General features: G+C 35.3%; 1 protein-coding gene across 24 annotated transcripts in view; it reads right to left on the bottom strand.

The window, feature by feature from the left end:
- The window catches only part of TTN (titin), a 252,740-nt gene that overhangs the window by 85,004 nt on the left and 154,743 nt on the right, over positions 1-12,993 (bottom strand). For all 24 annotated transcript variants that reach the window (XM_075180515.1, XM_075180537.1, XM_075180524.1 and 21 more), the window contains 22 exons: positions 12,660-12,923; positions 12,070-12,336; positions 10,418-10,681; positions 10,187-10,326; positions 9,955-10,081; positions 9,059-9,325; positions 8,199-8,465; positions 7,797-8,063; positions 7,564-7,703; positions 6,705-6,831; positions 5,796-5,938; positions 4,371-4,494; positions 4,025-4,291; positions 3,724-3,821; positions 3,417-3,585; positions 2,870-3,136; positions 2,489-2,758; positions 1,715-1,993; positions 1,219-1,627; positions 1,004-1,128; positions 647-913; positions 47-316 (listed from right to left, as the gene is read on the bottom strand). In XM_075180515.1, coding sequence (XP_075036616.1) covers positions 47-316; positions 647-913; positions 1,004-1,128; positions 1,219-1,627; positions 1,715-1,993; positions 2,489-2,758; positions 2,870-3,136; positions 3,417-3,585; positions 3,724-3,821; positions 4,025-4,291; positions 4,371-4,494; positions 5,796-5,938; positions 6,705-6,831; positions 7,564-7,703; positions 7,797-8,063; positions 8,199-8,465; positions 9,059-9,325; positions 9,955-10,081; positions 10,187-10,326; positions 10,418-10,681; positions 12,070-12,336; positions 12,660-12,923 — 4,818 coding nt within the window. The remainder of the gene's footprint in view (positions 1-46; positions 317-646; positions 914-1,003; positions 1,129-1,218; positions 1,628-1,714; positions 1,994-2,488; positions 2,759-2,869; positions 3,137-3,416; positions 3,586-3,723; positions 3,822-4,024; positions 4,292-4,370; positions 4,495-5,795; positions 5,939-6,704; positions 6,832-7,563; positions 7,704-7,796; positions 8,064-8,198; positions 8,466-9,058; positions 9,326-9,954; positions 10,082-10,186; positions 10,327-10,417; positions 10,682-12,069; positions 12,337-12,659; positions 12,924-12,993) is intronic.

Genomic DNA, 12,993 nt, shown 5'->3' with positions numbered 1-12,993 from the left:
AAATCACTTTATATTAATACTGATTGCACTGGCAGAAATAACTTACCAATAACATCTAAGTTGATATGTGCCTCCGCCTTGCCATGTTTGTTTTGCAGTATGATTGTGTAGCGCCCTCTATCGGCTTTCTTTGTTTCAGGAATTCTGAAGCTTGTGCCAGTTGCTGTAGTATCAACGTGCATGTCAGGCAGAGTTTCATCTTCCCTGCGCCATTCGGCTTCTGCTTTTGGATAAGCATCGTATGGCACGGACATTGTAAGTGGTTTGCCGGCATCGATCACAATGTTCTGGTCTGCTGTCTTGATCTTTGGTGCAGCTGTTAAAAACAAGTTTGCAAATACAATATCTCATACGTCATTCCGTTACTAATAACTTAATTCATTGGATGAATGAATGAATAAGTGTTCACTTCTTTATATTACAAAATGAAAAAAAATTATTTAAGTTGTTTTAAAAATGGTATAAATATGAAAGGACAACAGATAATATTTTCTTAAAATTAATCTTTGTTTTCTCATCAACTCCTCATCATTTTTATGTGTTTTTTATTTGATATGTTTACAGTTGTGACTAATTTAATTGGTAACAATAGATTACAACACAGTGTGTAATATGCATCTGTAGTAAAAGAAAACAAAAACTGTACCTGCTAGTTCAAGTTTTGCTCTAGCTTCTTTATCCTTGGCAATAAATCTGTATTCACCCTGATCACGGGGTCTAATTTCACACACTTGCAGCCTGTGGACTTTTCCTTCACTCATCATTTGATGTTTGTCTCCCTGGACAATAATCATGTTGTTTCTCAACCACTTGACTTCCACTCTATCCTTATTCAGCTCGGCCTCAAAGATGACATCGGAACCTGGCGCTTCATAGGCATCTAGTGGTGGTCTGATAATCTCAATGGGAATTTCTAAATGGAAATAAACAATTTAGATGTCATTCATAATGGTCATATGAACTTGAGAGTCTACAACTGAGAGTGCAATGATTTCTCTTTTACCTTCAACAAAAAGCCTTGCTCTAGATTTTCTCTCATCTACTCCACAGGAATATTCACATTCATCTTCTGGTCTGCAGTCTTTAATAATAAGTCTGTGAAGGCTTCCATCTTTCTCAAATTGGTATCTTAAAACAAGACGTAACATGTTAATGAAAAAGAATGACAATTGAAGTGCTGATAACAGCTAGTAGCAATTAATAATAACAGTTTCTTACTTTTTGTTCTCTCTAAGTTCCCGTCCATTCCTGTACCATTTTACAGCGGCTTTCTCTTTGGAGAGCTGACAAGTGAAGACTGCATCCTCAAATTCAATGACCGTTTGGTCTTGCAGATGCTGAACAAAATCTGCTGGAGCTTCTGTGATTAAAAGCTCTGCTACTGCCCTGTCTTGGCCGGCAATGACAGTGTATTCTCCTTCATCAACAAATCCACAGTCCTTGATAATGAGAGAATGCTTGTATTTGTCAACCTTATACAAGACTCTTCTATCCAGAACAACTTCCTGGCCATTCTTCATCCACATGACTGTTGCATTTGGACGATTGACTTTGCAGCAGAAAGTGACTGATTTCTTCTCCATCGTCTCAATATCTTCAATAGGCTCAACAATCTTCAAGTCTTCCTCTGTAATAAGAATATAACATCATATAATTTTTGCCAGATGATGCACAGGGAAGTGAAGAAAAAAAATTATGTATACCAGCTACTTACCATGTACTGTTAAAGAGGCAGAAGACTTGACTTGTTCACCTCTGTGGTTTGCCAGAGACACAGAATAGGTGGCTTGGTCATCCAGATGAGCTTCTCTGATTCTAAGAGTATAAACCAAGTCTTTGTGTACTATGACATATTTTGGACTATCAAATAGTGATTCATCATTCTTGAACCACTTAGCTTTGGCCCCTTCCGTGTTGACCTCACAATTAAAGACAAGTTCTTGTCCTTCTTTAACGATTTGGTCCTTAAGAGGAGTTATGATTCTAAGTCTCTCTGCAAAGCAAAATTTCTGGTGTTAATTTTACATTACAAGATAAATTTCAGACATTTAAGCATTTCTATTTTAATTATACCACCAGTAATCTATCTTACAAAATCCATCTCAAAGTCAAAAATATTGGGATTTTTCTGGTAATCAGTCAGATCATCAATTACCAACAGCTCTGTACAATCTTGCACAAAAACAAGTCTATAAATATAAAGTATATGGCTATAGCAACAGTTCTATAATCTATATAAATCCTAAAATAACCGTGGATGTGGTAAAAGTATGGCATGTTCATAATGTTCCTTTTCAGCAACGTTCAGTTTACATAGTGGTTTGCAAGTGAAATGTCTGGTAGTGCACAACAATTATTTACAATTACCTAATATACACTTTTTTCTATAGTTAAATACATTTAAAATTATTTAGAAAATTAGTTAATAGTAAACTAAGTTTAGAATAATTGCGATTTTGACATTTCTATATGTTTCTAAACAACTTACCAATTACTGTTAATTCTGCTTGTGCTCTGGATAGGCCGATCATTGCAGCATAGAACCCTTCATCTTCTTTAGGAACTGCATCTTTAACAACAAGAATTCTTCTCTTGCCATCAGAACTGATGTCATACTTATCACCAGACTCAAGAACTGTGTCATTCTTTAGCCACTGGACTTCAAAGGCTTCTTTTGAAACAGAGCAGATGAATTCTGCTTTATCCCCTTCTAGAACTTCAAGATTCTGTGGTCTGGAAATGAACTCTGCAGCAAGTTCTAAAAAGTGGAACAATATCTCATTAGATAACCACACGCTATGATCAGCCATGGCACATTGGTTGTGAAAGTCCTTTTACATGAACTTTCCTTTACCATGAGATTTGTTACCTTTTATTTCAAGCTTGCCGGTTGTACGTGAAGTTGGCAGTCTGCAGTTGTATTCTCCAGCATCATCCAAGTGAATATTGTGGATTATTAAGATTCTCTTTCTGCCCTCGGCAATGTGTTCATACCTTCCGCCATCAGGCAACTCATTGTCTCCTTTAAACCAAGCAACATCCGCACTGGCCTTTGAGACCTCACAGACCAGTTTCACAGATTCTGATTCAGATGCTTCAATATTGGGGAGATTTTTTGTGAAAATAGCTTCTTCCTCTGCAATTCAAAAAGATGTGCACAAAACACAATAATGAATGTGGTTATATTTCGTTTCAGTCCAATGTAAAACATGTACAGATTCATGACTGTGGGCAATATATTACATTGTAATCTCAGTTTATTTGATTATTAAATGTTGAGAGGCAATTCATCTTCATGCAGTGAGGAATCAGGTGGGTGAGTGGGAAGAGAACAAGTAGAGTGCAAATGGAAATACCACGGTACTGTACTTAGGATTGTCAAAGACTAAACCAATTATGTTTCTTTAGTGTCTTACCAATGACTGTAAGCAATCCAGAGGTTCTTGCCATTTTGGACTCGCAAACATACTCTGCTTCATCATCAAATACACATTTGTTCACCACTAAGGATCGTGTAACTCCTTTAGAAATGATATCATACTTTTTGCCCTTTCGAATTTCAATTCCATCTTTGAACCAGCGGACCTGTATTGCAGGACAAAAAGTTATCAAAGTGGGGCAGGCAAACAAAAGACACTAGTTTTGGTAAACAATATGTAAGCAGAATTTTTATTTGTTGTAAAACACATTAAAAAGATCAATAGAATGTTGGAACGAACATACCTTGGCACTTTCACGAGAAATTTCACACTCAAAGCGGGCAGTTTCCTTTTCTTTAACTTCAAGATCGGTAAGAGGTTTGGTGAATTCCACAAATGGAGCTGCACAAGAAAGAAAATTGTTCTATTATTTAATTTATTTTTCTTTCTGAGTCTACATCAATATGTGTCAAGTAAATTGTATATTGTGAGTCCTTACACATGGACGCTTAAACACTTAAAATAAAGTTCTAGGTTGCAAACATAAGAACTAATAATAGAAATAATAAATGTAACCTGTCTTACTCTAACAGAAAACAACTTACGCTCTACATTCAAGAATGCGGATGTCTTGAAATCCTTGGCATCACATGTATATGTTCGTGCGTCATCCAGTGTGCAGCCATGAATGATAAGTTTCCTGACTCTGCCGTCAGCGATAATGTCATACTTCTTGGTCTTGTGGATTTCTTGTCCATTCTTAAACCATTTAACCTCAGCATTCTCTCTAGACAGCTCACATTCAAGTACTGCAGTAGCTTCCTCTTCTACTGTTTGGTCCTCAAGAGGTTTGGTAAATTCAACTGGAGGTTCTACAAGGTCAAATAAGTTGTTAGAAATTGGTTCTGCTTTTATATGTAATAAGAGAAAGATTTGAAGTGATCACTTTACCTTTGACAATCAAGTTGGCCTGGGTCTTAAAATCCTTGGCAGTGAGTGTTACTTCTCCAGCATCTGGTAACTGTAAGTCCCTGAGGGTAATTGTGTGGACTCTTCCTTCAGCACGTGTGACAATCTACCAATGCAATGAATTGGTACATTGGTACAAAATTTCCATTATACTAAAATGTTTTTAAATATTTTTTAGTGATGAACAAAAACCAAATCAGTGCAGAATAATAAAAGGCGATTAACCTTTTTCTATTGTGTTGATGTGATATATGTATACACAGTTTTAGACATACAAGAAAATAAATTGATGGTGTTGATGTGATATATGTATACACAGTTTTAGACATACAAGAAAATAAATTGATTCATAGTAAGATACATTGGGTTATAAATTCAATATAAGTTACTGTACATTAGTTTAGTAATATATTATCTATTTTATACAAGAATTAAAATATTGATCTCCATTAAATTAAAAAAGTACTACAATACAGTACAGTAAAACATATTTAAATTTAATGTATGTATATATTGAAAAATACATTCATTATTTTTGTTTCACTAATTATGTCAGACAATAAACACAAACATTACAGATTAGTTACACCGCTACCTATTTCTTTAAATCACCAAACAGAAAACATCTCTTTTTAAGAATGTTTTTTTAAATGCTGTACATACGTTTCACATAGTAAAAGTGTGACATCGTGTTATTAAAAGTTGTTACTGAAAAGGTTAATTATTATTAATATTTAATGTGTTCAGTAATAAATAAATAAATATATAAATATATATATATATATATATATATATATATATATATATATATATATATATATATATATATATATATATTTACTAAACTGAACATCATCTAGCTGTTTGTTAATTAGAGCAGTCAAGTTAGGATTATGTTTTTAAATTATTTAGTCCTCTGGTATCTTGAAATGTAAGGAGCACTTGAAGTTAGGTTAAAAATAGCAGATGAGAGAAGACTTGGAGTGCAAATCTGGACACAAAGTTATGCTGTCAATTGCCTGAAATGGAATTTTAAGCCTGCTAATCCCCATATATGCACAATACATTACTACAGTTATCAAGTGAATGAAAAACTAATCAAGAAAGTCATGTTATTAAACATACTTCAGTATGACAACGACATGACTTTGACTAACTGAAGAAAACGAGTTACTCTCTTGAATGAGCATCAAGAAAGTAAAAGTTCCACTCAAAATAATAATAAAAAAAAATTGTTGAATATGTTTCTGAATATTTGTTTCATAATAATAATAATAATAATAATAATAATAATAATAATAATAATAATCATTATCCTTACATTTATCTAGAATTTGTAAAACGTACATTTACAAAATAATTTAATGTCCATGCTCTCAAAAGTTTTGCAGCTTTACAAGCCTTTACCTTATCACTGGGTTCCAGCTTCTGACCGTTGAGGAACCATTCTACAGGGATCCCTTCATAAGAAAGCTCACATTCGAAAGTTGCTGATTCTCCAGCTGTTACGGTCACATCTTTCAGGGGCCTTAGCAGGCCAATTACCCGGGCTTTTCCAACAGAAGAAGACATAGTCCATTAAATTCCTTCCTCCTAGTAAAGCTGAGGCCCCTCACCCTCCAACTTCCATTGTGACTTTCCCCTCGGATGTGGAGTACTGCACTGAAACTATTTAAGGTCTTCCACTGACTGTGGCCAGCAGGGACTACTGAGGGTGGAGCCTTCCTCATTTGCATACGGTGTTTCCTTACATTGAACAGAGTCAGCAGTATACAGTATGTGTGTAGCATCTGTCCACCTACCAGTCAAGCCTATGTCTCTTGCTACATATGGCATACCCCTTTTAAAATAGCAAAACTGCTATTGGACAGGGACAGCTGGCACCGGGTTACCTTATCTGCTGCTGTCCATCAATCTCTTGGCACTTTCCAAAATTGTAACCATAATGCTCTCTCTATCAGCAGTTAAGATGCCAGCACAGCAAGTCTTTCTTTGTAACGATCCTCTTTCATAACAATTTATCACAGAAGCATTTATGTTATCCATGATGACTCAACATTTTCAGAGCGATTAGCTGGGGGATTTTCTTAGTTAACATTACTCAGTGTATTACAGAAGTAATTATAATATACTGTAGATGCAAAATAGCTTTTTTTATGACAACATTTTTAAATTATACACAGTCCCACTACCCTCATCTACAAATATATTTTATTACACCTGATACAACATTTTTGAAATGTTGAATGATGTGGGGTTCCATATTATATAGCTATTACATTATATTATTACTGTCCGATGTCAATCTATAAATACCTTTCACTTTGAGATGTGCACTCGATTTTGCGTTGGCTGCCTGGAAATCTACCCCACCGGCTTGGTCCATCTGTACATTGTAAAGAATAAGGAAGTGCTTCTTGCCTTCCTCCTTGATTTCACAGTCCTTGAGTAAATAAAAAGCATAATTACAATTTAAATTATTACCTAACTTCTACACATTTAAAAAACTGACTTCACAGATCATTTGTTTTACTGAGTATATCCCAAGGAACTAGAGTGATCTCTCTAATAGAGTTATGTCTCTAATCATTAGCTAATCTTATTTTTTAGTTCCCCTTTGAATTTTTCTTATGCATATTTTAGGTGGTAATTTTAAAATGACATTTTTATAGCACTAATTTGTTACTAAGTCTAGGCAAGCTACACTCTTCAGGCACACTAGCATTGTTTTTGCCTCTGGCTCCTAATATCCTTATCTCCACCCATCTTCCTATAACCTCTATTCATAGTAGTCATAAACCTCTTAAAATGCAATAGCCGGGAGTGTTATCTAATGAAAAAGGGCAAACGTAATGTAATTAGGTGTGGTATGATATCCTAGTGGTAGTGGTGGTGGTGGGATAGCCAGATCTAGAACAATATGCAACTTTAGTCTGCGTATGGCCTATATAGAGGAGCAGCATAAAACAACATCTAGCATATGCATCTTCATATATTTGAAACAATGGTCATTATGTTTTGGTGATACAGAGCCATTAATTATAAGTATGCAGCTTCAAATTGGGCCAATCTATGAAATATGTAACACACAACATGGTACTGCACTACACAAAGGTAGCAAAGGCTAATATTCTAGACTGTCTACATAAATTCAGTATATGTTAGAAATACTTACTGGAGAAGTATGTATTGCCTCTCCTTTCAATTTCCAATTAGCATGGACATCTTCTTCAGATATTTCAGTCTCAAAGCGAGCAGTTTCTGTTTCTATAACCTCCACGCTGTACAGAGGGCGGACAACCTTAATGTCACGTTCTAAGGCAAAAAGAAGCAATAAAGGGTAGGTCATAAAAAAATGTCATCAGTGTACAGAATTCTGAGAATCAATAACGGGCTGATAAATTTCACCTTCAATGTTGAGCTTGGCAGTGGTTTTGTCTGTTCCACAGTCACAACTATATTCCCCAATATCCTTCTTTGAAGCTTTCTTGATGGTAAGAATGCGTTTCTTTCCATCGGTTTTAATAATTACATTCTTGGATGGGATTATCTCCTGTCCATCTTTGAACCATTTCACTGGGGCTTTGGATTTGCTGACCTCACAATGCAGAACAACTTCGTCTTTTTCCACAGCAGTGTAATCCTGAAGTTTGGTTATAAAGTATGGATCTCCCTCTGCAAGTTAGAGCCACATATTACTAAATGTCATCAAGGGGGTGTCATACACATATATTGTTCATTATTGGATATGTTTATTTTTTACAATGAAGTGCAAATCTATTTTTCTTTAATTCCATAGTCACAACTTACCAAGCACAGTAAGTTTAGCTTCATTTGTTTTTCCCATGGCCTCGACTTTAATTTGAGAAGTGTCATCCAGAGTGACATCCTTGAATTTAATAGTGTGGAATTTGCCATCATCGTGCATTGTCACCAACTTGCTGGGATGTAGACGCTGGTCATTTTTGAGCCAGCTAACTTGGATGTTGTCATGAGATAGCTCAATGGTGAATTCAGCTGTTTCTTGTTCTTTGACTGTCACGTCTTTGAGTGGTGTGACAAATTCAAGACGGATGCCTATAACACAAATACAATGTTCATTGGTCAACCTAGAGACTAGACTAAAAAACATGCTGTTTGTGTGAACATAATGGGCCTGAGTCATTAAGGCAAAAAAGGAGTAAATGTTCTCTGGGACAAACCATGTTACAATACAAGGGGTGCAAATGAGTTCATTATTTTGCACATAAGTTAAATACTGGCTGTTTTTTCATCTAGCACACAAATACTTAATAGCTTTATTACTACACTGAAATTTAAAGTTGATCTAGGACATGCCCTACCCCAACTATAAATCTGTTATCACATTTAAAATTTACCCCCCCCCCCCTTTTCCAATGCAACATGGCTTTGCCCAGGTGCAAATGTTACTCCTTTTTTATGCTTTGCTCTCTTTAATAACTCGGGCCCAATATGTCTATATTAATCTGCCTTAAAATCCAACAAGTTTTCAACCATTTTGGCAAGGTACCATTGATGACAATGTAATTGATTCAAATTTACAGACAACAAATATCTGTTATGTAATTTTGGAATTTACATTAGCAATTTACAAAAAGACAAACACACTTGATTTTCATAATTTGCATCCAATTCAAAAAGCAACAAACCTTCAATGATAAGTTTTCCACTGGTTCTCTTATCCTCTGCTTCAAACATGTATTTCGCTTCATCTTCAAAGAGAACGGACTTGACCACCAGTGCATGTCTGGTGCCTTCAGCAACAAGTTCATACTTGTCATCTCCCTGGAGGTCCTGGGTTCCTTTAAGCCAACGGAATGTCTTAGGCACCCTAGAAGTCTCACATTCAAATCGCGCTTCATCTTTTTCGTACACCTTGACATCGCCGAGTGGAGTGATAAAGATGAGTGGAAGTTCTAGAAGGCAAGACATGAATAATTATATAGAGTATATTTCTTTTCATTTTAAAGCAATATTAGCAAACTAGCCCATCTATGTTTTATATATATATATATATATATATATATATATATATATATATATATATATATAGCTTTGTATGTGCAACAAATATACATGTGATGAGCACTGAGACTGGTTCATACTAAATAATACTTATTACCATATTTAATATGGTTCAAAAGCATGTTTTTGGATGTACAACATTCTTCCTATTGCTACTATATGTACTATACATTTTGGCAGTCAACTTTATTTGCAGTATTTGCTACAGATCTAATACATAAATGATGTATTTTTATAACACCTGGAATAACTTCAAGCGCTCAGTTGACAGTGGCTACAATGTAGGTTAATATGACAAAATTGTTATCTACATGGTAAGCTGTAATTACTAAGTGCATTATTATTCTGACTAGTTTCACCATTCTCTAAAATAGAGTTAGCATCTTAAAACCTTTATGGTAAGAACTATTACAAGGGTACAAATAAAACCCATTATTATCATGTGGTAAGTGCTTCAGGCATCCCTATACACCATACACTGGATATTATTATCGCTATGTAGTGATATAATGTAACCTACCTTTCACTTTGAGATTAGCTGCGTTTTTGGCATTGGCAGCCTGGAAGGAAACCTCCCCGGTCATGTCCAGTTTGCAGTTATACAATATGAGGACGTGTTTCTTTCCATCCTCTATGATTTCACAGTCCTTTTTGCACAAAAAATCCCCCAAAACAAAGCATTAGCAATCACAGAAATCAGCTTCACAATAAATAAGTACATACATGATTGATCAACATTATAAGCATCTTACGGGTGAAGGAGACAATTTCTCTCCCTTAAGTTTCCATTGAGCATGAACGTCAGGTTCTGAGATCTCAACTTCAAACCGCGCTGTTTCTCCTTCAAATACCTCCACTCCATACAAGGGGCGCTCTACTTTAATAATGCGAGCTGAAACCACAAATAAAATAAGTTCTAATGTGTGCAATATGATTGATGATGCAGCTGTAACTGGCCCTACACTTTTGGACAGGTAACCTACCTTCAATGTTCACAGTTGATTTAGTTTGATCTGTTCCACAGTCACATACATATTCCCCTTTGTCTTTTTCTTCAACTTTCTTAATCTTCAGAATTCTGCGTTTGCCGTCAGTCTTAATAGTTACCATCTTTGAAGCCTTAATTTCTTGACCGTCTTTCAACCACTTCACAGGTACATCTTTGCTGAGTTCACATTCCAGGGTGATGTCGTCTTTTTCCACTGCAGTGTAGTCTTGCAGTTTTACAGTGAAATAAGGATCAGCCTCTGCAAACAGATTACCCAAAATAATCAGCGTGGCATATACAAAAATAAGTGCACAGGTAACATGCCACCAGGCATGGGACCTTTACTCATGTAAACAAACATAAAAAACACGATACATATAACGGGAAACAAATAACAGACATACGTACATGTATAAAACAGGTAGGACACAATATACACAAACAACAAAAGAAGAAACATATATACATACAGTACATACAGCTCACGGAAAAGTGGATATTGACAAATACAAATAAGAAAAACGCACAAAAAAAGATTTGTAAACATACAAAACAAGGAAATTAAACAAAAGTATATACACACATAAAACATACTAATAACACATAAAGGACGTAAAAGAGATAAAAGAGAAATAATCTCCTGTTTGAAAGAGATTAAAGAAAGACTGACAAAAACATTATGTACAGTAATAACAGACAGTGTAATTTTAGAATGGGTAAGTTAAAGGGCTCAGTTATGCTGTAGTCTGTCAGTCAAGCTCAGTTAGTAAAAAAATATATATAAAAAAAAACTGCATAGGCAATGAGACGTAAAAAAAATGAATTAGATAATAACAATACAAGATGGCTGAATACAACAAAGTTAGCAAGGGTAGTAGTGGTAAATTAAGTATGGACAAGGGCAATAAAAGCTTTAAAAAAATATGTAAATACGAAATAGAATTGGGAACTTGCAGAAGAGATTTTAGCATGATCAAGGTAAGCCTAATTAATAGCATTTTTTAGTGGTGTAATTGCTAGAAAGCTTTGATGCATAGGTATTGGAGATGTTATGGCACCTATTAAACCAGCGAGACAGAATGAAGGGACATTAGCATATTATTAGGAAAAAATTATAAGCTGGGAGATTCTATTTCAGCAATGCACTGGAGATAAAATATAACAATAAGGGACAGCACTAAGACAAGACCACAAGGTAAAGAGTTGAGCAGGATGCCAAGCTGATGGCCTTGGAAAATTATTTGGATTATTTCACTGATGAGGAATGGTATGCTAGGATTTTTTTTAAAATAAGCAGTATTAATAGCATATCCATCTTCATGAAGTTTGCAGTAGCCAGTCACCATTTAGCCTGAGAAGCTTCAAAAAACAAAGACAATGCTAATTACGTTAGGGCTGCTGTAGTTGGTACATTGCACCAAGAGTATGCAAGAAAAAGAAAGCAGAAGAAAACTTTGTACTGAGCCAAAAAGTGAGAAGAGGTGAAGGACCTTGGGTGGAATGGATCATCATAGTCATATTCGGTAGTAGTGATGATGCAGTATTTGTGCAATAATAATAATCATGATTATTATTATTATATGGCTGTATGTAATATACAAATAACATTAACAATTGTGCAACTGTCATGCTACATATATATCATACCTAATACTTTTAGATTTGCTGTTGTATGTAGACTTTTGACTTCTGCTTTAATCTGGGAGATATCATCTAGAGTCACTTCTCTGATCTCCAGCCTGTGAATCTTGCCTTCTTCAGAGATAAGAATAGTTCTACTTGTGTGGAGCTTCTTGTCGTTCCTGTACCATGTCACAGGCATGTTCTCATGGGAAAGCTCAAAATCAAAGTTAGCAGTTTCTCCTTCTTTAACGGTTTGGTCTTTAAGTGGTGAAATAAACTTAAGTCTGATGCCTGCAACAGAAGTATCTCTAATTAACATACTGTATAATGTCTTACCAGCTAGAAATCCACTGCATGGTTATGGCTCAGCAATATTAATATGTAGAGATGGGGCAATTGTTTTTACATTATCCAAACTTCCGTGAGACTTAAAATAAGTCATTGTTTGAAAGCTGGTTTACAAAAACGCTGAAACAATTATGTAAGTTGCATTTTTGTTTACTTTGTTTATGGTTAATTCGTTTTGATGACTCAACATTTTTATATTCTGCCCCAGGCAGAATATTTAGACAATAAAATATGAACGCCCATCTCTACTACTATGATGGACTTGCCTTCAACAGTGAGCTTGGCTGATGTCTTTTTGCCGTCAACCTCAGCAGTGTATTCTCCTTCATCCTCAAAAGCAGAGTCATTAATGACAAGGATGTGCTTCTTTCCATCAGCAATAATGTCAAATTTGTCTCCGGCCTTAATTATATCTGGGCCCTTTGACCATATGACATTTGCTTCTCTGGTGAGAGTACATTCAAATCTAGCCTGGCGTTTCTCTGGAACGGTAACATCTTTCAGAGGAACTGCAAAGTCGAGCTCAATTTCTGGAGACAGAAGGTCATTCGTAAAAGAGTTACGCACAGTAATCACCAAATCACCAAAGACTGGACAAGT

This window comes from Mixophyes fleayi, chromosome 7 (assembly GCF_038048845.1).
Source record: "Mixophyes fleayi isolate aMixFle1 chromosome 7, aMixFle1.hap1, whole genome shotgun sequence".
NCBI classification, from domain to species: Eukaryota; Metazoa; Chordata; class Amphibia; order Anura; family Limnodynastidae; genus Mixophyes; species Mixophyes fleayi.
The sequence above is the reverse complement of the archived record's forward strand: the minus strand, read 5'-3'. Positions and strand labels throughout refer to the sequence as shown.